We start from the raw sequence: 25789 nt of genomic DNA, 5'->3' as shown, positions 1-25789 counted from the left end.
GGCCCAGGTCGGAGACGGAGCAGGTCAAAGCTCCCGTGCCGGTCAGTAGCGGGATCGCGCCTGTGAATAGCCACTGCAGCGTAGCCTGGGCAACACAGAGAGACGCGGGCTCCTTTTGGGCCACTCCGCCACCGACCCCGCTCGCCTTTTGCCCCGCACCCTACCGCCTCCTGCCGGCGCACGGCGGCAGCGCGGCCGCAGCCCCCTGCCCCCCCCCCCCCGCGGCTCGGCGCATGCGCGCGGAGGGGGGGGGGGTGCGCGGAGCGGAGGGAATTGGCGCCGGGCGCGACCCGTAGCGGGCGTTGCGCAGGCGCGGGGCGGCCGGGAGCGCCCTCGGTGGGAGCGGGAGCCGCCGCCGCCGCCGCCGCCGCCGCCATGAAGTCCCGCTTCAGCACCGTCGACATCCGCGCGGTGCTCGCCGAGCTCCGGCAGAGGTACCGCTCCCCCCCGGCCCGCCCCGCCAGCTGGCGCCGGGCCCGCTCACCCCGGCTGCGACCCTGAGGAGCGGGGCCCGGCCCGGGCGGTCGCGCTTCTCTCCCCTCACGGCCCCGGGGCGGTGTGGGGCGGCCCTGCCCGCGGAGCCCGGCCCCTCTGCGCCGCGCTGTCTGGCAGAGCTCCGCATAACCCCCCTCGTCTGCTCTGCCCGGCCCCGCTCCTCCGCACCCTGCACGGCGCGGCGCTGCCTGGCCCCGCGCCGCGCTGCTCGGTGTTGCCGTCGCAGGGAGCAATGGACACCGGCACCTGTCACGCCCTCGGGGGAGGCCTGGTGCTCTTGTTCCCCCCTCGTTGGCCTGCTCCTGGCCCCCAGCCTCTCCCTGGGGAGCAACTGAGTGCTCTCCCTTCCCCCCTTGTGTGGGGAAGGCCCTGTGGTCTGTCATGCGTTCTTCTGTCCCGCTGGGAAGCCCTGGTGCTCCGCACACCCATGCCCCATGGAGCTCTCATGCCCTTCTGGCAGCCAGGGCCATCTGCACATTCAGCCCCACACTGAATAAAATGACGAGATTGTCCCCCTGGGCCATTTCTCTGCTTGTACTGGGCATACTGGTGCCCCATGCTGGCAAAGGGCTCCCCGTGTGAGCCTGGAGGAGCAAAGTGCTCCAGTATAACCGATAAATTTTGCATCCCTGCCACAAAGAGGAGTGCTTGCAGGAGCTGGCAGCCTGGCCTCCATCCTGTGCTGGAGATCCAGAAGCTGTCTGGTTGCAGCCACGGTGTGCGCAGTGGCTGTTCTTCCTTCGACTTACTCAGCTTTTTGCACTTTGTCCATTAATAGCAATTTCTCCGTCTTTTGTTTGTTTGGCTTCCAGCTCATTCCATTAATCTTCCTTTGCTGCCTTTTCAGTTGCTGCTTGGTAATTTATCATAACTTGCACTTCTGTATATTTTAATTATCACTGGGATTTTTTCAGCCACTTGTGTGGTTTGTGTATTGTATTCTTCAAAGCATGTATTTTCTTTTTGGCAGCTTATTGGGAATGAGAGTAAACAATGTTTATGATGTGGATAATAAGACGTATCTTATTCGCCTTCAAAAGTAAGAACTTCTTTACGTTTCTTTATGCTGTTACCGTACATATAAGAACTAGAGTTTTTTTGTATGTGTGTAATTTCTGTTGACAGGTGTGTGGCTTTTCCAACTAGTTTTCAGTGAAATTCTATTGTTCTTTGATAAAATGCAGTAATTTTTACCCAGGAGGTTCTTGGGAGGTAGCATATGGAGTGTGAAATACTGCAGAAAATATACAAAAGGCTGCAGGTGTTAGTGTAAAAACACACGATTGTCATTGTTTCTTTTTGTGGGGAGGGAAGAGAGGAGTTGGAGGAATGAAGACCAACACGTAGTCAGTGACACTGGGGCCCAGGCCACGTGGGAGGTAGGGCTCGTGTCGGGTCACTAACCTGTCCGCTCCCGTGGTGTCTGAGCTGGACTCATCTGCTTGCCTCCAGTTGTGCTGGAGAATTTTTAACTCCATTGCTTGCCAGGCATTTTCCTTGGCCAAATTATCCATAAATTTAAAAGGTGGATGTCCTTTCGCTGCCAGCCTGGCTGCAGCACTATGGGCTTTACTAGTTTGGGCAACGGTGTTTTCTGTAGATAGCGTGCCACTGGTTTGTGGTGCTTTGGTCTCGTTCCAGTGGAAACTGGTGTGTGGGAAGGGGTGGCTGCTCATGTGCCGAGTGGTGAGTCTTTATTTTGTTAACAGACCAGACTGCAAGGCCACGCTGCTGCTTGAATCTGGTATACGCATTCACACGACGGAGTTCGAGTGGCCAAAAAACATGATGCCATCTAGCTTTGCAATGAAGGTAAACTAACCTACAGTTTCTTTTTAATAAGATGGCTGGATATTGGAAAGCAATGTTCATGTTCTGTCCTTGGAGGCAGAAGGAAATAGTGGAAGGATGTGAGACAGAAGAAAACACTGAAAGGATTTCACTACCTGAAAGGAGGTTGTAGCGAGGTGGAGGTCAGTTTCTTCTCCCAGGTAACAAGCGATGGGACGAGAGGGAACGGCCTCAAGCTGCGCCAGGGCAGGTTTAGATTGGATATTAGGAAAAACTTCTTCACCGAAAGGGCTGTCAGGCCCTGGCCCAGGCTGCCCAGGGCAGGGGCTGAGTCCCCATCCCTGGAGGTATTTAAAAGCCGGGGAGATGTGGTGCTGAGGGCCATGGTTTAGTGGTGGACTTGGCAGTGCTGGGTTAACGGTTGGACTCGATGATCTTAAAAGTCTTTTCCAACCTAAACGGTTCTGTGATTCTATGGTTTGCTTGGTGGACCCTGATCAGGTGGGTGACTGAAGACAAGGGAAGAGCAAATGTGGGCCTGGGGTCACACCGTTGATGTTCAGTGCCTGAAACAATGAAAATTTAAATTTATGAAGACTAATATTAAGCTGCTGAACGTTTTCTGGGCCACCGAGACCTTTTGGAATTTTACTCCAGCAAAGTCCTTGTCATTCCAGTTGGATTGTCCGAATTTTTAGGCCCTGGATGCAGTACCCCATGTTAATAGAGCCCCGCTGTTTGGTCTGCTGGATTTCGAGGGTTCAGATCTTGCTGCTAGGCTGTGTTCCTGCGGATAGGTGTGCAGGGATGGAACCTGAGTGCTGGCTCACACAGGTCTGCTTAGCCCACCACCTCTGGATGCGGCCTCATTGAAATGACTCAGCAAAGGTTCTCCAGGGTGGCTTTCCGCGTCATATACGGACGCAGGGATAATCCCGGTGCTCTTTGTAAAATAAACCCTTTGAATTTGAACTAGCTGCACACTTGTTGAGCTAAACGAATAGCAGTTTTTAATGGCAAAAATGGCTTAACGTTAAGAATCTGGAACAATTATGTTAGCTATAAATATCAAGGTAGTATTTTGCTAAGAGCTGTCTTGTCTCAGTATTACCGATATCGGCATTTTTACCCTTATGGTATTTGTATTAAGTGGTCAGTATCACAGGAGGGATCTATAGCTAAGAATGTATTTCAGTATAAGATGTCACGAGCAGGCCTGTTTGCATCATCTCACAGCCATTTTCTCCATTTTTGCCAGTGCCGTAAGCATTTAAAGACCAGAAGGCTTGTCAGTGTAAAACAGCTGGGTATAGACAGAATTGTGGACTTCCAGTTTGGAAGTGACGAAGCTGCTTATCACCTGATCGTTGAGCTGTACGACAGGGTGAGTGCAAAGCTCCAAGCGTGTCCTCTGTAAGCAAGCACGTGAGTATGGCCTTTGCTGATGGTCCCCCGTGGTGTGCTCGCAGGGTAACATTGTCCTGACAGACCATGAATACGTCATTTTAAACATTCTGAGGTTTCGCACGGATGAAGCGGATGATGTCAGGTTTGCGGTTCGGGAACGATACCCAGTCGACAGCGCAAAAGCACCCGCACCTCTGCCAACCTTGGAAAGGTAATTGCTTTTAGGTGGTGTATGTATTGGAATAAACCCCAATTACTTGGAACTGTGAAAGGTAGCGTGTCTTTGGGTAGTCTTTTTGCAAATTACAGGCCATTTTGCACTTCTTTTTTTAAAACTGAAAGTGTTTTGTAGCTTCTAAGCAATACAACGTAGTCTTAAAACCCATTGTTCTTTGGAGTGACAACTCTCCGTTATCTTTTGTAGGTTAACTGAAATTATATCAAATGCACCCAAAGGGGAACAACTGAAGAGGGTTCTTAACCCACATCTTCGTAAGTAATTGTGTTTCATTAGAAAATGGAATGGGGTCAATACGTGTTATGTTTTGATGATGCTGAAAATTTGAACAACTTCAAGCCGTCTTTTTTTTGGATGTTGTTCGTGACAGTCTGCTATTATGTGTGTTTGAAAAACAACAAAAACCCTAAGACTTTGAAAACAGAGTAGGTTTTTTTGATTCCAAGCCAGCTGCACAAAGAGATGAGCCTTGCCGTGTGACTGCAGTGATGAGGACTTGAGAAGAGCTCTGCTGGAGCTCTGACTTGATGCATTTTGTCCAGTGTCTTGTCTTCAGTGGTACCGAATAGGAGATGTGAGGGTATAGTCAGGGCAAGGATGTTGTTAGGAAGTGACTGGAGTGTGCCAGTGCTGCCAGTCCTGGCACGAGTACCGATGTGGTAATACCAGGATGCTTGAGATGTCCCTCTGGGTGATCTCTGGTAGCTGGGCAAAGCACCCTGTGCCCCGGTTTTCCTGACCACAGAAAGCAGATTTGACTTGCGTGACACGGTCAGAACGAGTTTGGTTTCTCCTCCTGCTTTGGCAGTGTTGATCAAGCGCAGGATTGCCTGGCTGGTACCCCTGAACAGCTCAAATCCCATGATTTGCAGACCTAAGTATTACTTTCCCCATTTCTTGATTCGCTTTTTCACCATCCTTGTCCCTCTCTTTCTCCCCCCTGCTCTCCTCCTAAACAAACAACCCGCTGCTAATTACTTTCCCCCATTGGTCCCAGTTTTGCTATATCCATACCCGATTTTGGTATTTCTGATACTGTTATCTAGGTAACCTTGGCCTTATGTAGTGTTACTGCTCTGATTGCCCAGGCACAGCCGGCCTGGCAAAGCTCCACGCTCTAAAAGGTCCACGATTCTTCCCTTCAGTTACTGTCTGAGTTTGGCTGTTGCTCACCCCGCTCCTTAACCACCCGTGAAACCCAGCCATCCCTCCTGCCGCTTCTCTAGTTTTTGCCACTTCTCACGCTGCTGACCGTCGCGTCCTGCTGTTTCTCACGTTGTGTCCCGCAGTTCCTCACAGCCCATGCAGTAAGCTTAACCTCGGGCCAGCGCCTGGTCCCCAGCACTGTCATCAGCCTGCAGCCCTAACAGGCACACTGATCCTTTCCGGGAAGAGTCTCTCAATCCCAGCAGTCTTACAGTTTAGAGACTTCCCGTGACTGATCAGCAGGCATCTTTGTATTGAAGAGCTTGGGTTGGATTTTCCTTCCATGTGTTTACCAAATCTCTTTTTGATCCTGTATGAACTTCTGGCATCCATGGTGTTTTTGTGGTGAGGAGTTCCACTTGCTTCCGTGCCACATGAAAGGCCACCTCCTTTTTTTGTTCTGAGACTCATCTCACCAGTTGCACTTGGTGCCCTAGTATTGGATTTGAAGGGATGGTGAACAATTGCTGCCTATTTACCAACTCCACACCACTTGTTTTATAAGTCTCAGTCATTTGTAGGCTGACCAGCCTACTGCAAAGCCTACGTAGTCTTTCCTTGTACAGAATCTCTTCCAAGCCTGTGATGATCCTTGTTGCCCTTCTCTGTGCCTTTTCTAGCTCTACCTGCTTTGAACCGGGGTAAATAAAAATGTACGTAACATTCATAGTGGAAGTACAGCATGGATTTATACTGTGGCATGATTTCCCTTGTTCTGTTCGCTATTCCTTTCCTAGTAATTCCCAACACGCAGCTCGACTCTTTTGCGTTCACTGACAATCGAGCTTCTGTTTCCACAGGACCATCTGTTGTTAGGTCTTGCTCCCAAATAGAAATGAGCAGCGGGGCATATGCATGAGTAGCATAGTCTTTCCTCATGTAGATCGTTTTATATTGTTTTACAGTGAGTTTATGTGTCAGTTCTGTATCTAATCACTCACTGTTGCTTGTTCCTTGTTCTCCTCCAGTTCTTCACAGCTGGCCGTTGTCTTTGTTACTTAGACAAATTGAGTTTCATCAGCAGGCTTTGTTCCCCCTTCCCGGGTCAGTTAGGTGTAGATGTGGCGCTTAGGGACATGGTTTAGGGGAGGGCTTGGCAGTGCTGGGTTAGCGGCTGGACTCGATGATCTTAACGGTCTTTTCCAACCTAAACGATTCTGATTCTGCGTTGATCAGTGCAAGCCCTAGAGTAGGTCCCCGCAGAGCTCAGCTTTCCTCCCCTCCCTCCAAGCTGACAGTTTATACCTTCTCCCTGTTCCCTGTTTTTCGGCCATGTTCTAATCCAGACGGGGGCTATCCTGTTATCCCGTGGCAGATTGTTTCCTCCGAGAGCTTTGGGGTGAGCTTTGCTAAATGCTTTCTGGAAATCCAAGGAGACCATATCTGTTTGACCTCCCTTGTCTTTGTGCTTTTTAACTGTCTTGTAGAGTTATGATGCAAAATACGGAACTGCGGGCTCTTCTGTGTCTAGCGCAAAGCGCTCTGCTAGTTTTAGTCTTTAAGCTAAAAAGAGTTGGTAGTTTTTCTAGTCCCTTTTTAAAATTGCCAGTGCATTAACCTCCTTGTGCCTCTGCTGCTAAGGCAAGACAGACGTTGCAGGCTACAGTTAACAGTTTGGCATCTCCGTCCTTGAGTTCTTTTAGTACCGCATGATCCTGAGGATTTTGCTGCTGCTTGTTTTGTCTGTTGGATCCATCACCTCTTCTGACAGCTGGATTTGAGGCAGGTTTCCCGATGTACTGCCTGCAGAGAAACGTTCCAGCCAGAGCTGCCCTGTGCCTCTGCACTATGAGTGAAACTCAAGACATTAATTTATTTTTCCTGCTCTTGTCATATCTGAGTGTTCCTTTTGCACCTTGATCATTTCTTGAACCTACTGATTCTAGCAGGCTTCCTGCTTGTGATATATCCAGAAAAGACTTTATTATTAATCCTGATGGTTTTTTTTTCCGATTTTCTCAAGACTAATTTTGGCCAGTGTTGCTGGGTTTTACATTCACCTGCCAGAGTTTTGTCTCCCATTTTCCACAGGGGACAAAACTTCAGATAACTCTTTGCTTTTAACAGTTTCTCTTAACCCGATGTTTAGTCATGCCAGCCTTCCTTGGATTTTTCTGAAACACTGTTTAATAAGTGATATGCATTTGTTCTGAACCTCCAAAATAGCATCTTTAAATAGCCTGCAGGGTGTTTGCAGACATTGCCTTTTACTGATTGTCTTAATTTCTTTCCTTCTAAGAAACTTCCTCGCTTGATGTGATCTTCCCTTTTGAGCTGTGAATGCCTGTAGGAGATTTCTTGGGCTTTTGTTGGGCTAGCATGGATCCAGGTCAATTTTAGTGTCAGCCTTGTACCGTGATGTGACATCTCTCCAGGCCGGCTGGGATGATTGAAACCTGATTTAGCTGTTCTCTGTCCTGCTTTCACAATCTCTTGCCTGTCCCTCGGCACGTTAGGGTGACCAGCAGCTCTGCTCAGGCGGTTAATACTACAGCCCTAATACCTCCTGTCCCAGATTTAGGCCTGGGTTTTCATTCCCGTGGGATTGTGCTGGTTTTTTTCAAGTGGTTATCTTGTTAATTTGTTTGGACTCTAACGTCCTTTTCGCCTACTCTAAGGTCACCTACATCATTCTAGGCTTGATGCTGCACTGTCCCAGTGGTTGTCTTCCTTCCTCCATGTTTCTGCTTTGCTTGTTCTCAGTCTTCTTAGTTAAACCTGGTTTGCCGTGGCCCCATCTTGTTTCTTAGTCTTTAAGCATCTTTGTAGGAGCTTATAGATCTGTTTTCATTTCCTCCTTCTCTGCACCCTGTTTAGATGGGGCTGCATCTGTTTCTTTTGTCACTCATGTTCCACGTTTGGCTTTGCCAGCTTTTTCCTAGTTCTTTATTTGAAGCTACAGAGTTTGTATGGCTTCACCTGTTGTAACACCTTATCCCAAGCCAGGCAGTTTGCCACCCTTGTTGGGTTTCTTACACTCTTCCGTTCAGAAACTTTCCTACCCCCTTTTAAATGTAAAGGTTTCATTCCATCATAGCCAACATGAAGCCCGTCCTTCCTGTATGTCCTCACTCTGTCCCAGACCTTTCCCAGTTCCAGATGAACCGAAGCATCCTTAAGTTTGTAAGAACTCATCAGCCGCGAGCTGAGACCCAGCTGCTCAGAGAGCATTTCTGAGAGGGCCCCTGCCACCGCGCAGTCCTGATCGCCTGCTCTCTCTGGACTCTGCCTCCTGAATTCGGGACCACAACTCCCTCGCTCTCCCCGGCCTCGCTAAGGATTGGCTGGAGTTTCATGGCCATAGCTTGTTGAAACGCTTCTCATGATTTTAATGTGAATGTGAATTTAATTGTGAATGTTTTCTAGAGATGATTCTTCTTTTTTTTTTTTTCTTAACAGCTTATGGAGCCACTCTCATTGAGCATTGCCTTATAGAAGCTGGATTTTCTGGTTATGTCAAAATAGATCAGCATATGGAAAGTAAAGGTATGTAGGAAATAATATTTTAAAGGCCCTACTACATATATGGTAATTTTTATGTCTGTGTAGTATTTTTTGCCAAAGAGATGAGTAATCCTTCAACCTGTAGTTCTGACTGTATGGTTGTATACTGTGATGTTTATAGGTTGGGGACCAACCTTGTTCACATTAAAACTCTTGAATTGTGCATATATCAGAATTAAAACATCAGGCTCCTCCTATAGTCGAAATGATTTTATAATGAGATACTACCTCAAACATCAGGTGAACTCTGGCTGCGTAAAGGGATATTTTACAAGAATCTTGTAGAGAAGAGTTAGCATCAAAGTCTTACTTTATCTCTAGCAAACGTGGTGGGGATTTGATAAAGTAGCAGCTTTACATTTATTGGGAAATTATGAATTTGGTGGTAAAGTCAGAGTAGATTTTTCCATTGTCTTATTTTTCTTGTGTGCTTTATATTTGCCATAAATCAAAAGGATTTGTTACTTCCTACTGCATTATGGTGCTTAATAAATCAGCTTTGTAACAAGCAAATAACTTCTCACAGCTACTGGTTTATGCTTTGCCTCTACAGTTTTACTTTTATAAAGTGCTAGCATTTGTGTCGTCTTCTTTTTCCCACGATACTTGAATAATTATGTCTTAGAAGTACCTATATAGATTTTTTTAATTAAAAATTCCCCAAATGTAAAATATGTACTAAGCCCCCTGTTTAAAATGAAGAGTAACTGCTGTAGTGAAGCACCAGGGGTAAAGGATATCTGCGATTTTATTTTTAGGACGTGCTAGAATCCTGTTTAATGTGGTTAGGCTGGACAGGTTGCTTTGGGCCCTTAATCGGAAGAGCAGTTTCCTGGGTCTTTTGTTGATTTGCTTTTGTGCTATGTTTATATAAAAATATCTTTCTGTTCTAGGTGTTTTAAAATATTCCTCTCCTCCCCCCTCTCTCTTTAGAAAATATTGAAAAAGTGCTTACTGCTTTAGAGAAAGCAGAAGAATACATGACACTAACTGACAACTTCAGTGGAAAGGTGGGTCTCAGTCGGGCACCTTGGTTACCAGTTACACAGGAATCGCAGAATTAAACTGGTAGGCAGGTATTGTTCAGCACGTGCTTGTTCCTGGTGTTACCAGCTGCAGTTTTTATTCTGTGAGCTTGGGCTCCAGGTAGTGATGGGGAATCAAAATTGCTTCCTTGCACTGGATGTGCAGCGATTAAATAATTTACAAGCAGATTATGTAGGTCCTACGAGAATTGCGCTTGTGCTTTAATAGCAGGTAACACTGTTCTGCATGTAAGCTGTGCGTCCGTGCGATAAGCTGTAGGATAGTCCTGAGGTTTATGAGAGAAGTTCACCTTTCTTTCTGGAATAAGTTGGAGTCAAGACAAGCAAGCGGTCAGGGCTTTACTCAGTCAATCACATTGCTTCTGCCACGAGGTCTCCCTGCTAGAATGCGTTATTGTCTCATGCTGATCAGTCGGTTAGCACCTAAAACTTGCTGCCTTGCCAAGATAAGGGGGATCCTTTTCAAAGACAAATGCTGATGATGTATTTATGTATTCTTTTAGGGTTATATTATCCAGAAAAGGGAGAAAAAGCCAAGTCTGGAACCAGATAAACCAGCAGAAGATATCTACACGTAAATATTTGAAGTATTTATTTCTTTTTCTACTAGTCTGCATCACATAAATTAGTTTTCAGGTGATAATATCAAATGTGTATTTTACAGATATGAGGAATTTCATCCTTTCTTGTTTTCTCAACATTCAAAATGTCCGTACTTGGAATTTGACTCATTCAATAAGGTACAGTGCTTTTGCTGATACTGTACTTAAGTGCTTTAATTGACTGATGCTAGAAAGAGTAATTAAACTACAGTGCAGAAGTTGTTAATGAAAACATAGACCTTGGAAGAGACGATTAATTTTATGGATAAATGTTTTATGCAGAAAAGGCCAACTAAAACAGGGCCTTTAGGCTACTGCTGAGCAGCGTTGTCTTTATTAGCTCAGTTAGATCCCGTAGCTGGAATAGAGCGTGTGGCCTGGAACGGAGGTGTGCATTGAGCCTGTGAGGAAGGTGGCTGCTATCTGTCCTGGTCAAAGATTTCGTTAGTGGGAGCTCAGATGCTGAGTTATCGCTGGGGGCAAATGGTCGTCACAGTCATCACGTTTATACTTTTCTGGTTACTACTTTGAAAGCTTCAGGCACCTGATTTAGTATTTCCTTGAGTGTTGTCCTTCACGCATTAACATCTAAAATCATTAACTGCGTCTTGTTCCTGACCTTGATCTCCAGAATTCCCATTTCACTTTCCTACCCTGCTTCTTGGCTGAATTTCTGTCCTCCACAGCACTGATGATCCAAGCAGCCTAAAACCTTCCTCTTCTTTTGTTTTAAGCACAGCGCCTGGCAGCTGGAACACCAGGAGCAGTTCTTAGGCATACTTTCTAGGTTTTTTGTGGTTTGTTTTTTTTTCTAACTGGCCTATTGAAGCAGCAGGAATTCAGGGCAGACAGGTCTATCATTGCAGTCAGTTAATCTGAAGAGTACACTGTGTCAAACAGCAGCTTCCTTTTAGTCATTTCTTAGCAAAAAATGTGGGCCGTAGTTTGGCCACGTATGTACTTGTGCATAGCCCCTGGTTTGCAGTGAGGCACAGCCTCGAGTGTCTTGCTGAACTCGTCTCATGCGAAGGTCAAACAGGGGAAGTTACTGAACCCTGGTTTAGCATCTCTCTCCTCTTTTAGTGCTTTGCAGCCACCTCGTTTGAGCGGAACCTCCTCTGCCTGCCTGTTGCTGGTATAAGTTAGTGCAACTTGGAGATTCTTAAAACTGATTTTCTCTTGCAGGCAGCAGATGAGTTCTACTCCAAGCTAGAGGGACAGAAAATTGATCTGAAAGCATTGCAGCAGGTATGCTCTCATCCAAGAGCGAGTCAGCCGAGGTGGCTCTCTGAGCTTCAAATGCTTCATTCGGTTCTTGTAGCCTGGGGCGAGGGAGGTGTCGTTCCTTGGTTTTGCTATGGAAGTGCTGAGTCAGTGGTGGTCAGGGAGTGGATTTCAAGATGTGTCACGTAGCAGTTGGTTCTGCTTGGAATACAAGTAATAGCATTAACAACAATATTTTGGAGACCCTGCATCTCTTACGCTGCTGTGTTTTTCTGTGCTGGAGTGCACTTATCAATGTTTTGCAGTGATTAGGTGATAAGGTGCCATTTGTATATATATTTTTCCATTTTTCTTATTTTTGAAAGGAAAAACAAGCATTGAAGAAACTTGAAAATGTCCGTAGGGATCATGAGCACAGATTAGAAGCTCTTCAGCAAGCTCAGGTAAGACTGAGGTTGTCTTTTTTTTTTTTTTTTTTTTTTTAAAGTGAGAAGATACATAATGTTTCTTGAAGAGTTGTACCTGCTGGTCTGCATTGCTACCGTCAGTGTTAGGTCCTACAGTGAAGCCCGCCGTTGTCACTGAGCACCCTGTGGCCCCTCGGGGAGCCTAGGCCTGCCCGGTGGGGCTCTGCTCCCCTGTCAGTGCTTTGTACCTCGCTTGCCAAAATTTGCTTGTGCTGCTCTGCTTGCAGGAGTCAAGTTGGCCGTCGTCCTCTGTGATCCCTTCAGTGCCATTCTTGGATTTCATAGAATCATAGAATCACAGAATCGTTTAGCTTGGAAGAGACCTTTAAGAACTTCAGGTCCAACCATTAGCCCAGCACTGCCAAGCCCACCACTAAACCATGGCCCCAAGCACCACATCTCCCCAGCTTTTAAATCCCCCCAGGGATGGGGACTCAGCCCCTGCCCTGGGCAGCCTGGGCCAGGCCCTGACAGCCCTTTGGGGGAAGAAGTTTTTCCTAATATCCAACCCAACCCTGCCCTGGCGCAGCTTGAGGCCGTTCCCTCTCGTCCCATCGCTTGTTCCTGGGGAGCAGAGACCGACCCCCCCGGCTCCAGCCTCCTTTCAGGCCGTTGCAGAGAGCGATGAGGGCTCCCCTCAGCCTCCTCTTCTCCAGGCTGAGCCCCCCCAGCTCCCTCAGCCAATTTCATCTCAATATTAATTACTACTTTTTTTTTTTTTTTAAAACAATTGCTGAGTGTGTGTTTAGCTTCAATGGATATAAACTTTTTTCTTTCCTTAAGGAAGCTGATAAGATAAAAGGAGAACTTATAGAAATGAACTTGGAGATCGTCGACCGAGCCATCCAGGTGGTCCGTAGTGCGTTAGCCAACCAGATAGACTGGACAGAGATCGGAGCGATTGTTAAAGAAGCTCAAGCGCAGGGAGACCCCGTTGCAAGTGCAATCAAAGAACTAAAGCTTCAGACAAATCATATCACAATGCTGCTGAGGTGAGTACATTGCGGATCACCTCTGCCAAATGCAAGTAGGACCGACTGCACGAGCTGCATAGGAGACAGGAGACAAAGCTTGTGCACTGGTATTTAAATTGTTCAGTTTTTCTTAGAGCAGCGTGAGGAGAACATAGTTCTGTGAGCAAAGAGAGACACCTTCTTTTTTGATTTGAAAAATAACAGTAATTTGGTTACTGTAATAGCTTTTGGTTTAGTATTTTTAGAGTCTGGCTATATTCTAAACCATTGGAAGGTGTCCTAAAGCAGTATAGGTCCAAAGCTCCAGTCTGTCACTCAGCAGTTAACTCTCTGATTTACTCTTCTTTCATCTAAAATTCACATGAGATCCCGCCCAGCTGTTGCGAGCTGCAAGTTTTGGTGCTGGTTCTTGTAGAAGCCCTGATGAGAGAACTGGCAGTGAGGCAGTGTTTGGAGTGTCTTTAAAAACCTTCTCTGACGCTGTATCAGGATGCTAGAGATAAAAAAGGGAGAATTTCTTTTTTTATAGCTAGAACTTTTGGTATGAAAGCTGTAATGTGGCAAAGTTAATTTCTGAATTTTTAGTTGCCTCATTTTCAGAAACGTTAGTGTATAGAATAAACTTGTTTTCAGGAGTGAGTTCTGTGTTGGCAACTGTGTCATCGTTCTCCCTTCTCCGTCTGTTTTAGTAGTGAGCGGTGATCGCTTCGCTGATCAAACCGCTCAGTAAGTCCATCACGAGTTGAATCGTGCATCCTCAGTACAGAGGACTACGGAGATGTATTTTCCTTTATGAAGAACTTTACTGCTCCACCACCTTTTGCTACACAGACTTAGTACAGCTGTATCGAGCAGGATTTGATGTCCTGGCGAGGAGCAAATACAAATCCAGCTAGCGTGTGCTCAGCATACCTCTTTGAAAACAGCGGAGCAGATATTTTTTGAGGTTTTAAACCAGCAGCGCATTGCTGTCCTCTCCAATGAGTCAATATGACGATGTAACTGTTCTCTTTTCATGTGGCGGTCACGCATAGAATGTCTTGCGTTTCTTTTACTTTATGAAAGTAGATCTTCAGAACTGTTCTTCGTTTGAAGTCTCGATTTTTCTCTAGGTTGATAGCATGGATGTGTGTCTTTTGATAGAAGAAATTGCCTTGGAAAATGTCACTTCCTTGGATTGGAAAATTTGGGCTCTTTTATTTTCTTTCCCCCCCAACTTTGGCTGACTCCAAGGCATAAACAGGCTTGCACGTAAGGCTTCCTGGGGCCTTCCTGCGGCTGCACAGTGAACGTGGTTTAAGGGTTCCTTAGGCCATTTCCAGTCTTCATGAGAGAATAGAAGTGAGAGCGCATTGCACTAAGGGTAAAAAAATAACCAGTGCTCTTATCTTAATCATGTGATGTCATGTGTTTTTAGGAACCCATATGTGTTATCTGAAGAGGAAGAGGAGGAGGAGGATGCTGATTTAGAGAAAGAAGAAACGGAAGAACCAAAGGGAAAAAAGAAAAAGAATAAAAACAAGCAGTTGAAGAAACCTCAGAAAAACAAACCGTCATTAGTTGATGTTGATCTCAGTTTGTCTGCATATGCCAATGCCAAAAAGTAAGATTTACAGTAAATGTGTGCTTTGGTAGGAGATGTTTCTTTATGCTTGCAGTTGTTAGTGATAACATCATAGGAAGGGCTCTGTCTATATCCTGTTAAAAATAAAAGTTAGAAATTGAAATGGGTGGCTTGCCCTGAGCTCTAGGACGTGTGTTTTCTTAGTCCAAACCCAGTATCTCACTGTTGCATAGCAGCTAGTCTCTAGCCAGCACATTAATTTAGTTTTGAGTACAATTCTGCACAGTGACACAGGGAACAAAATGGCTGCTTTTGCGCACATTAACCCCAACGCAGCGCTCTGTCTGTCTGAGGGGGGACTTACTTCATCTGGCTGCTTTTCTCGGGTGAAGACTAAGCCGAAGATCTGGGCTAAACAACAAAAATCTTCTCAAAAGTGAATGCTAATGGCAAACGTAGAGGACTGCGATAAGTACATTCTAAAAATGAGTGAATCTGGTGGGATTTCCGACACAAACCACCTTGTGTTTTGCAGGTACTACGATCACAAAAGACATGCAGCTAAGAAAACTCAGAAGACAGTAGAAGCTGCAGAAAAGGTATTTTTTCTTTGTTTTTAGAAGGTATTTCATAGAATCCTAGAATGTCCTGAGTTGGAAGGGACCCACAAGGATCATCGAGTCCAGCTCCTGCCTCTGCGTAGGGCAACCCCAGAATTCACACCATTTAAAAGCAAAGTCCCTGTCACTGATCAGTGGAAAATCCGAACGTGGTCTAGGTAGTCCGAACGAGACATGGAAGGTAAAAACAACCAATGAGGGTGGTTTTATTCTTGAGCTTTTAAGCTGAGTGGACAGAGGACTGCAGATCCCTGCTGTATCACCTGGTTTCCCCCAGTAGCGCTGTGAATACCTAAGACCGGTGCTAGGTGGGGATACCGCAGACCAGTGCTTCTGGAGGCAGGAGTGGGAAATCAGTGGAAATCCTTACAATCAAAGAGCTGGTAATCTTCATGGGGGTGGCTATCCAGGGCGGAGATTTGGGAAGGTTTTAGGGCAGCTATCTTACATGTGCATGAGGGCAGCGCAGGCCTGTCAACAGCAGTGTGTGGAGCCTGCACGCTGAAAAATTTTAGAGCCGTTTCCTACCCGCTTGCCTACTGTTCAGTTACCAGTTTTGTGATTCCTCTGCTGGCGGATTGCGATCGTGCTTTCTGTCTAAATAGGCATTTAAATCGGCTGAGAAGAAGACGAAGCAGACGTTGAGGGAAGTTCAGACAGTTACCACCATTCAGAAAGCGAGAAAGGTCTATTGGCAAGTACAGTTTCATTGTCGTTATCTAATGTATCGTGAACGTGCACAAATTTAGAATGGCTGCGTCAGGCTGAGTTTTCACTAGCTTAGAAGAGGAGCTAATTGTGATTTCTAAGCACTACGCTTTGTATTGAGTCTCCTTAAAATGGCTCCTTGAAGGCGCCGGCCTGGTTTTGTTAGTGCCTTTGCCTGGGAAAGTTCCTTTCAGTGGACATGGACTTGCAGTTTTTTGCTTTTAACACAGCTAGGAATACGGGCTTAGTAAAAATAGGGAACTTCACTGTTGCTTTCTGGCAGCTCTGTGAAATAGTAACAGTGGGGGGGGGAAAAAAAAGGCAAGAGCAAAAAAACCAAAGCTTTTCATAGTCTAATAGCTGAATTATTAAAATAAAAATAAATAGGAGGCAGCTGGGCTTTGTGGTGATGGTACTTGTCGTTTCATCTCAAAATATTGTTGGCAGTGATGTTATATTCGTACTGTGCCTTGTTTTTATGCCCCAGGCGCATGGATGGATGTGAAACTATTTGCAGTGTCTTTTGTAAAGAGTAGATGCTAAGACGGATATTCTTAGAGTTTGGTATAAAAAAATACCTTTGTAATGTTCTGTTAGTTCCAGGTGTTTTTCACACAGTGGATTGATGTAATTTGGCAGGTTTGAGAAGTTCCTGTGGTTCATTAGTTCTGAGAATTACCTGATTATTGCTGGAAGAGATCAACAGCAGAATGAGCTGATTGTAAAGCGGTATCTTAAGCCAGGTGAGAGTCCGATTAAGTGGAGTACATGGGTTTCTCTCTTCTTTGCCAGTTTGGTAAATGTAAAAGAATGACACGGGGTGGTCTGTCTGGTTTGTTCTTAAGCTGGGCCTCAGGTGAAAGGGGACTTTGGTGGTGGTGAGTCCTGGAGACTGCGTGTGTGTTGTCCGTGGGGTGCTGGGGGCTCTGCTGTGGGAGACCGGACCCTCCAGCGCTGTGGGATAAGCGTCGGTTGGACGGACTCCTGTCAGGAGCAAAGGAGCTGATTCTCCATGGAGCAACTGGGATGGACTAAAAGGCTTCTGTGTCCTCTTCCCACCCTGCTCCTTGCAGCCAAAATAGCTGTTTCCAGCTAACGTTAGAAACCTTCACCTTAGCTCGAGTGACCTGTGTAGTTACCACGTGTGCGACTGATTGGAGTCGCTTCTTTTCCAGGGGACATATACGTGCACGCCGATCTCCACGGAGCCACAAGCTGTGTGATCAAGAACCCATCAGGTACCGAGCGTGGGGCTGAGGCAGGGACTCGTAGAAGCCTGGGGGCCCTGTGGGCTGGCGGTCCCTGCGCTGCGTGTCTGAGCCCAGCCCGGCGAGCTGCCTTCCCCCCTCGCAGTGGTGCCCAGCTCCGGCAGGCGTTCCCCTTAGGGTGTGAGAGGCATCAGTCCTTCCGAGATCAGGCTGTCACTGGCTGCTGCCGCTTCCCAGCCATGACTTGCTGCTTGCAGTTGCTCCGCTGAGCTCCTGGTGGGAAGGAGCAATGGTGATGTGCTCGCGGAGACAAGCGTTAGTCTCTGGCAGAGGCGGCGGTGCAAGGGCTTGCTGCTGGCCGTGGGGACTGGAGTCCTGCTGAGACTTTGGTGGGTGGCGTAAGCAGTTTGGGTGCCGACAGAGGGTGCTGATCTCGGCAGAGAAGCGTTGACGTGGTAGGACGGATCTCATGGGAGACCAGCTGTGCGATCCCTGCCTGCGCCCCGCTCCTGGGAGGTGGTGGGAGTTGGCCTTGTGTTGTGAGGAGCACGGTTACTGCTCCCTCCTGGAGCTGAGCTGAGGAAGGAGCAGTAGCACAGCTGGCTTCAGCCTCCGATGGGGAGCTGTGACGAGCAGCTGCTGACGCTGCTTCTGCGCTGTCCGTACCGCCTTCGAGCTTAGCCAGGCCATGGTGTCTCTGCCCGGGGCCCCTGGAAAGCTCACACGCTGGATTAGGGCACGCGTGGAAGTTGGAGAATGTAATCTGTTGTGCATGGATCGCGTTCACTGATGTGCTGGGTGTTACTTTGTAGGTGAACCGATCCCTCCACGAACCCTGACGGAGGCGGGCACGATGGCCTTGTGTTACAGCGCTGCCTGGGATGCCCGCGTTGTCACCAGCGCTTGGTGGGTCTCCCACAACCAGGTAGGGACACTCCCGCGTCAGCTTTGAGCCAGAGCATCTGGTGTGCGACTGCAGCCGAAGCGTCTCTGTGTGGGAACTGATGGATGCGGGTGAAACCGTTGTTCTCATACCGTTCCTTGCGGGTTCTCCCCGGCTCTGCCGCGCTTAGGGCCGGGGCGGAGGGGTGACCGCTGATACAACGTGCACGTGACAGAGGAAATGCTGCAAGCTTGGCTTCTTACTCACAGAGGGAGAGGACTTTTATTGAAAACGAAGTTTTCATTTTTTTTTCAGTTGGGCTTCTAGCTTGTGTATTAACCGCAGTCTCGCTGTGCGTCCCATCAACTCAAGTGTAAGGGCAGAGAGATTACATGAAACTGAAGGTCGCAGTGCCTTTAGTGTTCTTATTGCCTGAATAACCCAGTCACTCGCCCGGGACTTCTAAAACGCGGTGCCAGTATTGTGTGATTGAATTGAAACTTCTCTTAGGAGAATACCCTGCAAAGGACAGGAAGAACCCCTCGGAAACCGAGTCCTTCTGCAAACTGTTCCCAGGAGTTAAAAACGCAGCCTGCTTGAATGTCGCTTTGTTAGTGCTGTTGTTACACAGTGCTGGCCTTCTGTGACAGATACTCTTTATGGTATATCCTGATCTTTTTAGGTTTCTAAAACTGCACCTACGGGAGAATACCTCACTACTGGAAGCTTCATGATCCGAGGTGAGACACAAAGGAACAGTGTCAATTTGACTTCAGGCGTTTTGGCTGAAGGTGCTGTGCTGTCCTGCAGCGGCAGCCGCCTGAGCTGCCCCCCGCGCCGTGGCAGCCGACAGATTCCGCTCCTCTCCCGACAATCTGTTCCGAGTGGTTCAGACAGAACATCAGGCGGCTGCAGCAGCGTTTCTAGCTGAGGCCCTGGGCAGAAGATCGTTAGCTAAGCTGCTTTTGAGTTTCTCCTGTTCTGTTGTCATCCAAGAGATAGAACAAGCCCCGGTGTAATTTTTTTGGTAGCCTAAAGCCTCTAATAAAAATGAATTTTGAAAATATGTCACGTAACAGAGCTGTTAAACCTCCTCATGAGAATCTGCCTTTGTTTTTCAGGGAAGAAGAATTTTCTTCCGCCTTCGTATCTGATGATGGGCTTCAGCTTCTTGTTTAAGGTACTGCTTTCTCTGTGCAGCTCCTGCTGGCTTTTGTAATTTGGTTTGAGCTGTAGGAGGCTTATTTTCTGGTTCTTGCTTATCAGTATATTCCCAATTACTTCTGTTCCCCCTGGGACAAATCCCATAAAATGCCACTCGCTGAAAATTACTCTGCTTTCATTTCCACTTTTCCCCAGTTTGCACTGTTCATTTAAAACAAACAGACACTGCGAACATTACGACCTCTGCGAGATTTTTATACCGGCTCTGTCTGAAGCATCTGCGTGCTTAGGGAGCCTGCTGGTTGTGCAGCTGCGTGTGACTCCTCACTAGCTGTGCTTTCTGGGTTGTCAGACTTGGGTTTAAATGTGCTGGTTTAGTTTTCTTGCTTTTTGAATGGCAAAAAGTGTTCAAAGGGAGAGAATAAAGCTGAGTCAGGTGTTCTCTGAATGGGCTGGCGAATGTCGCTGGAGCTGGTACTGGCCTAACGTAAAGGCGCCTCTGTTGTTAGGTGGATGAAAGCTGTGTTTGGAGACACCGAGAAGAAAGGAAGATCAAAGTACAGGACGAGGATCTGGAAACGGTTTCCAGCAGTGCCGGTGAACTGGTGTCCGAAGAAGTGGAGCTGTTAGGTACAGGGGGTGTGACTGGGGTGCTGCGTGCACCGGCTGACAGACGGGACCGCTCGGGGTTTGGCGTTTGGCGCCCTGCGCTGTGGCGTGCGTCACTTTGGCGTTTCTAACGCGAGCCGTGTTTTCCTCACCTGTGTGCCCCAGAAGGAGGAGACAGCAGCAGCGAAGAGGAAAAAGCAGAGTGTCAGGAAGCGCCAGAGGATGTGGAAGCCGCGTCCGAGAGCAATCGTGATGAGGGCGTCGCTGACCTCGACCAGAGCACAGCAAACGCCCCTCCCGCACCTGAGGGCGACTCCGAAGAGGAGGATGGAGAATCTGAAGATGAAGTGGAACATCCGGAGGCAAAGAGCGAAGTGAAGGAGGAGGAGGAGGTAAATTACCCAGATACAACAATCGACCTGTCGCATCTTCAGCCTCAAAGGTAAGTGAAGCAGCAGCTGCGCTTATCAGCAAGGCGGGCGCTTCTGAGGATCTCTGTGCTGTTAAAATGCTGCCAAGACAAGGGCTGTGATGAGTTGCCATCACTTCTTTCGATGCTCAGCTCACGAATACTGAATGCTGCCACGCTGCGTGCTATTCCCTGCCGTTTCCCTGCACAGCTCTTTGTGGGCTGCTTGCTTTCGCCCCCCTCCTGAAGTACAGGCGCACGTGCACACGGGTATCTGGCTCTTCCGTGGCTGCTGTTCCCCATTTTGGCCTACGCATCCCTTGACCACCGCGCTCCGAGTTTGCTCTTCAGGAGATGGCTGCCCCCGTTTTCTTTTCAGAGCTGTTCAGACCCGAGAAACTGTCATGAGTTGTTTCTGCTCTGCCACGCTGGTGCTGAGTTACTGCTCGGCGTGTGGAAGTTGTCCCTGGAAGTGGCACTCCTTAGAGGGTGCAAGGAGACGGGATGGAGTGGGTGGAAACGGACAGCTCTGCAGGGAACACCGCAGCTGAGCGGGGCTGTGTGCAGGAGGAGCTGAACAGCAGGGGTTCCTTCAGCGCCCGCTGTACCCAGGCTGTCTTTGTGGCTTGTTTGCGTGTGCGCGTGAGACGAGCTGGCAGAGATCCGAAGACTTGTTTTGTAAACTGAATCCCGGTATTGCTGCCCTTTTCCATTCACCAAAGCTGGGGTTTTCAAGAACTAGAAAGCCGAAAGCGGTGCAACCAAGTTAGCCAATGTCTGGGCTGTGGTGACGCGTCCGTGGTTGAGCTGCTCTGCGTCTGTTGATGAGCCCCACTTTGATCTCCCCACAGATCCCTGCAGAAAATCGTCCCCAAAGAGGAAGAACCCAGCTTGGTAAGGTCCCAGCTCAGACGTTTGGCAAAGAGCAGTGTGAACTGCTGCTGGCCACGGTGTGCTCTAACTGCCTTTCGCTTCTTAGAGTGACAGCAAGTCCCAGGGGCGAAGGCACCTGTCTGCCAAGGAGAGGAGGTGAGAGCCTCTTCGCGTGTGCAGCGAGGTGAATGCCTCCTCCCCGTCCCCCTCCAGGCCCCGGGCGCAGGGCATGCCTCGCACCTCCCGCTCTGGGCTGCTCCGTGTCGATGTCCGTCCTGCGTTTCCAGCGTGGGATGGCGGCTGCTCCCCTCCTTCGGGAGTGCTGGTTGTGAGCAAGCAGCTTCTGGTGCCCTCGTGGGCTCGAGGTTTTGCTGAGGAGGGGTTATTTCCAGCGTACGTGCCCCAGCTTCCCCTGTAGCCGGGAAGCAGGGTGGTAATGCTGGCGGGAGAGCAGCAGCCTCTCCTGTCGTCACAAGAGGCGGCGTGTCAAGTGATTCTTTTCCTTAGAGAAATGAAGAAAAAGAAGCAGCAAAACGATGCTGAGAACTTGGAGCCACCTGAAGAGAAGCAGAAAGAGACGGAGCCGCAGCCTCCCCCTGCTCCCAACACCAATAAGGGGGCGCCGGCCCCTCAGCCCGTCAAGCGGGGCCAGAAGGTGGGCAGGGACCAGGTTTACCCACGGGTTGAGCCGTTGCCATGTGAAGCGTGGACAGAAATACCGGGTTTCTGTCAGGCGTCTGTGGCCGCCTGATGGTTTTAGACTCTTGGTGGTTTCAGGAGGATGGTGCTGGTCTGTCAGCATTGAGCACGCTCTGCTTTCCTCGCTGAAACCGCTTTGCTGAAACCTCGGAAAGAGGTTCAGGAGGCCTGGAAGGGAAGTGTCTGGGGGGTCAGTGTCTAGGTGTTTGTGGAAGCAAAACTCTGCAAAATTCATTGTTTCTAAAGCTGTTGGTGTGTTTTTCTTCTGCAGAGTAAAATGAAGAAGATGAAGGAGAAGTACAAGGACCAGGACGAGGAGGACCGGGAGCTGATCATGAAGCTGCTGGGGGTGAGTGAGAGGAGCTCCGCCTCCCCCTGTGGCGCGGTCGCTGGCTCTGACCACTTCTGCGTGTAACCACAGTCTGCAGGGTCAAACAAGGAGGAGAAAGGGAAAAAAGGGAAAAAGGGGAAGACAAAAGACGAGCCAGCGAAGAAGCAACAGCAGAAACCCAAGGCTGGGCGTCGTGGTGCTGGAGGGGGCAAGGAGACGCTCCCAGCAGGAATCCTGCTGCACGAGTCGCAGGACCCAGCCCTGGAGGAGCAGCAGGATGAGAAGGTGAGCAGCACGCTCGCCTCTCCCCTCCTGTCCACGCGCGCGTCCCTTCCCACCCGCTAGCGTGGCTCTCCTGGCGCTGCGTAGCTCTGTTCCGCCAGGGAGGCTGAGCGGCTCTCGCTGGTTTTGGGGCGCTGGGGAGAACGCTGTGCCTAATGCCCTGACTCTGAGAGCCCGCTGGTTTCAAGAAGCAGCCAAAAAAACCCTGCAGCGATCTGTGTACACGCTGCGTTGCCAGCACAGCCAGAACGAGGGCTCGGAGGAGTACCGAGCCTCGCCGGGCTGCCGAGGACCCAGCTCGGTCAGTGCCTCCCACTCGGCGCAGCTGAAACATGGCTGAGCGCTCGCCAGGTCTGTGGGTGTGAGGCAGGATCTCCGAATCACAGCCCCGCTCTCTCCTCCCAGCTCGGCGTGTGCCAGGCAAATTAGAGTTTGGAAAGAAATCTTCCTCCCCCCAAAAGTGCTCTCCTTACCTCTGCTTTAAAACAAGCTAAACCCTCTTTGCAGTGAGACCGTGGCTTTCTGTGCACTGCTGATAAAAGAATTTATTTTCTCCCAGGGCTGGGGGAGAAACAAGCAGTTGGGTGCTCGTTTCAGCTCTGATGTCTCCTTTGTTTGTGTGTACAGGAGGAGCAAGACCAGGATCAGCCAGGAGCTGAGGTAAATGCTCGTCTTTGGAACTCCGATAAGCGCCGCGGAGGCGGCTTCACTCCTGCTGGAAGCCGGCGGCCCCTGCTGCCGCGCGCAGAGCAGAGGCACGGGCTCCCAGCGAGCCCTCCGGCAGGCGCGGCTCTGCTGTCACCGCCCCCTTCTTGCCCATGACTGTGTGAACCCAGCTTTCTTGTGTTTTTTAAAAAAAAAAAACGCCTTTTTTTCTTCTTCCTCTGCCCATCAGTCCATCCCCTGTAGAAAGCGGGGCTTTGTCCCTTGCCTTTGCCTCTGGAGGTCCCTGCGCCCCGCCGGAACGGCGGCTCTGGGTGGAGCACGGCGCCATACGATGCAGGCCACGTTGCTCTTTAGCTTCCAAGTTTATTTACATACAAAATTGCTTCCAAGTTTTCTATAATTACAGGCTGCGGGTGTTTCCCGAGGCTGGAAATAAGTAGATTTCTTTAAATTCTTGAGTGGAGGATAAGGGTTGTCCGGAGGGGGAAGCTTTTGGTGACCCGGTGAAGAAGTAACTACGTTTGGGTCATTCAAAACTAAATCCATCCTGTTTCCAGTGATGAGATTTTAGTAATCGAAGATGGCCAGTAGCGAATCGTGGCTTGGTAATTCAGTGCCAGCGAAGTGAGCGACAAAGCTCAGCTGAGACGTTTTGATAACCGCGTCGTGCGACCTGCCACGCGGTACCGGCGGGATTGCAGCTGGAAGGGGGGAGGCCCTTCGGCCTCTGCCCCCCAGTGAAACCAGTAGCCCTCTGGTTTCACTAGCGAAAGCTCCTCTGCCCGTTCAGGAAGGCGAGGCGTTGCTGGACTCCCTGACGGGCCAGCCGCACCCCGAGGATATTCTGCTCTTCGCTGTGCCCATCTGCGCTCCCTACACGGCCATGACGAACTACAAGTAAGTGGGGGCGCTCTCGGCGGGGAGGGCTTGGCGGCAGCCTGCGCTGGCCGAGGGGACCCCGCCTGTTACTGACAGACACCCTTTCTTTTGAAAGGTATAAAGTCAAGCTCACTCCAGGCACCCAGAAGAAGGGGAAAGGTACTGTATCAAAGCACTTGGACCCTTTTCAGTGCTCCGCCTGTTCAAGCCAGCGCGTTTTTACGGGCTGTTTACATCTTCCCTGTGTTTTTCCAGCGGCCAAGATTGCCTTGCATAATTTTATGCAATCCAAAGAAGCTAGCGCAAGAGAAAAAGACCTGTTCCGCAGCGTAAAGGTGACTGGTTTTTCTACCTAGTTTCTCCTGTACGAACGTAACAGCAGCAGCAAAATGTCCGCTAGCGCCATTTCGGGGGTAAAGGCTCCCAAAGCCAAGGGTGCTGTTGCTTGGTTTTTTAGCAGGCGGGGTGAACGTGCGTCTCCCCGCTCAGGCAGGCCCTGGCCCGCCCCGCGCAGGTTTCTTCTACTCTTCTTCTGCCATTTCCTCCCTTTCCTTCTCAAATTGGCGCCGTCGGTCTGCGCGCTGCGGTACCTGCTGCCGGGGAGGGGGCCGGCTCCTCGCCGCGCTCATCTCCCGCGGCTCCGTCAGCCGTTTGCACCCCGGTCCCCGCGCTGCTCCCGCGCCGCCTCTCGTGCCTGGCCCTCCTCCGGTGCTCGTTTCTCATTTCCCGTCCGGTCGGGCAGCCCAGGCTGCTCCGCGGCAGCTGCTTGTCAGCCTGGGAGAGTTCACTGAGCAGAAACGGCGAATCGCAGCAGAGCTGGCGTTGACTTTTTGTGGCACGCTGCTAGAAAAACACAATTCACGATTAATGGCCTTGAAGCAAACGGGGAACTCGGGGACTTGCTGGCCCACCTGAGCGGAGCTGCGCAGAAAACCATGAAGTCTTTCGTTAATAAAAGATGGCGCGAAAGCGGCAGGCTGCCGTCGGCCCCGTTTTCTTTGGGGGAAAGCGGGCGGAAGCGGGCAGCAGCAGGCTGGGAAGCGCCAGCGGGGCGAGGAGGGTGTTCGTAAGCGCTTTGCTGCTGTGTTCAACGTCTCGTCTTTAATGTTTTGTAGGATACCGATTTGTCAAGAAATATTCCCGGGAAAGTGAAAGTGTCTGCACCTCATCTCCTGAACAGGAAAAAGAAGTGATTCCCTACTGGAGTTTCTCACCACCGAACTGCGCTGCTGCGCAGTCCGAACCCAGCACCCGCAGGTGGGACGGACAGACAGACCGACCCGCCCGGGCTGCCGGGCGTTTGACTGAATTTAGCTTCCCTGGTAGCTGGCAGACGAGGACCAGTGCCCGCGTCGCGGCTCGGACTCGAACAACTCGATACAAATAGCGTAAAGCTGTGCAAGTAAATCGCTGGCACTTGGGCAGCGACGCCATCTCGCGCTGTTCCTTCTCCCACGCTTCGAAGGCTGGAGCCGAGCGCTCCTTCCCCACGCCGCTGGGCAAAGGCGGGCGTGAATTTGCGGCAGCACAACTCTGCGGTGGTGTTTCTTCCCCAAACTTGCCGCTTTCCTCCGAAGGGGACTGGAGTTTCTAGTAAAAACAGGAGAGTTTCAGTGCAAAATGCTTCATCTGAGAACAGGCAGCGTTTCCTTTTCCCCAGCTGTGCCCTGGGCTGGCAGGAGCCGGACGGTGCGGTTCCAGCCGTAGCCGTCGCGCAGTTATCGCCCCGCGGGGGCGAGGAAGGGGCAGGGAAGAGGAGCCGGGGCTTGGCGGTCAGAACGAGCCCCCGCGCGCTCCGTCAGCGCGCCCCAGAGCCGCGAAACCGCAGCTCCCCGAGCGCCTGCCCAAGCCAGAGCTAGGGCTTACGCAAGAAACCGGCGCAGGAATTACGAGACGGGAATTATTCTGTTCTAGAAGTCAAAGTTTTTAATTTTTTTTTT

General features: G+C 49.7%; 1 protein-coding gene across 6 annotated transcripts in view; it reads left to right on the top strand.

Annotated features, from left to right (window-relative positions):
- Positions 1–323: 323 nt before the first annotated feature.
- The window catches only part of NEMF (nuclear export mediator factor), a 29975-nt gene continuing 4509 nt past the window's right edge, over positions 324–25789 (top strand). The window contains exons 1-33 of one of the 6 annotated variants that reach the window (XR_014228864.1): positions 324–434; positions 1466–1534; positions 2205–2307; positions 3545–3670; positions 3756–3904; positions 4118–4185; positions 8537–8623; positions 9575–9651; positions 10191–10261; positions 10352–10427; positions 11475–11537; positions 11879–11956; positions 12764–12972; positions 14372–14557; positions 15054–15117; positions 15744–15832; positions 16486–16589; positions 17022–17084; positions 17867–17979; positions 18620–18677; positions 19059–19117; positions 19611–19731; positions 19876–20152; positions 20971–21013; positions 21099–21148; positions 21500–21647; positions 21963–22040; positions 22113–22307; positions 22932–22964; positions 23761–23867; positions 23965–24008; positions 24105–24184; positions 24965–25106. Coding sequence is in view for 4 of the 6 variants with exons in the window: in XM_082318234.1 (XP_082174360.1) it covers positions 376–434; positions 1466–1534; positions 2205–2307; positions 3545–3670; positions 3756–3904; positions 4118–4185; positions 8537–8623; positions 9575–9651; positions 10191–10261; positions 10352–10427; positions 11475–11537; positions 11879–11956; positions 12764–12972; positions 14372–14557; positions 15054–15117; positions 15744–15832; positions 16486–16589; positions 17022–17084; positions 17867–17979; positions 18620–18677; positions 19059–19117; positions 19611–19731; positions 19876–20152; positions 20971–21013; positions 21099–21148; positions 21500–21647; positions 21963–22040; positions 22113–22307; positions 22932–22964; positions 23761–23867; positions 23965–24008; positions 24105–24184; positions 24965–25042 (3225 nt within the window). In the remaining 2 variants the exon portion in view is untranslated. The other 5 variants (XM_082318235.1, XM_082318234.1, XM_082318236.1 and 2 more) reach the window with 5 other exon arrangements.

The sequence above is a fragment of the Platalea leucorodia genome (assembly GCF_965183815.1).
Source record: "Platalea leucorodia genome assembly, chromosome: 7".
NCBI lineage: Eukaryota > Metazoa > Chordata > Aves > Pelecaniformes > Threskiornithidae > Platalea > Platalea leucorodia.
The sequence above is the reverse complement of the archived record's forward strand: the minus strand, read 5'-3'. Positions and strand labels throughout refer to the sequence as shown.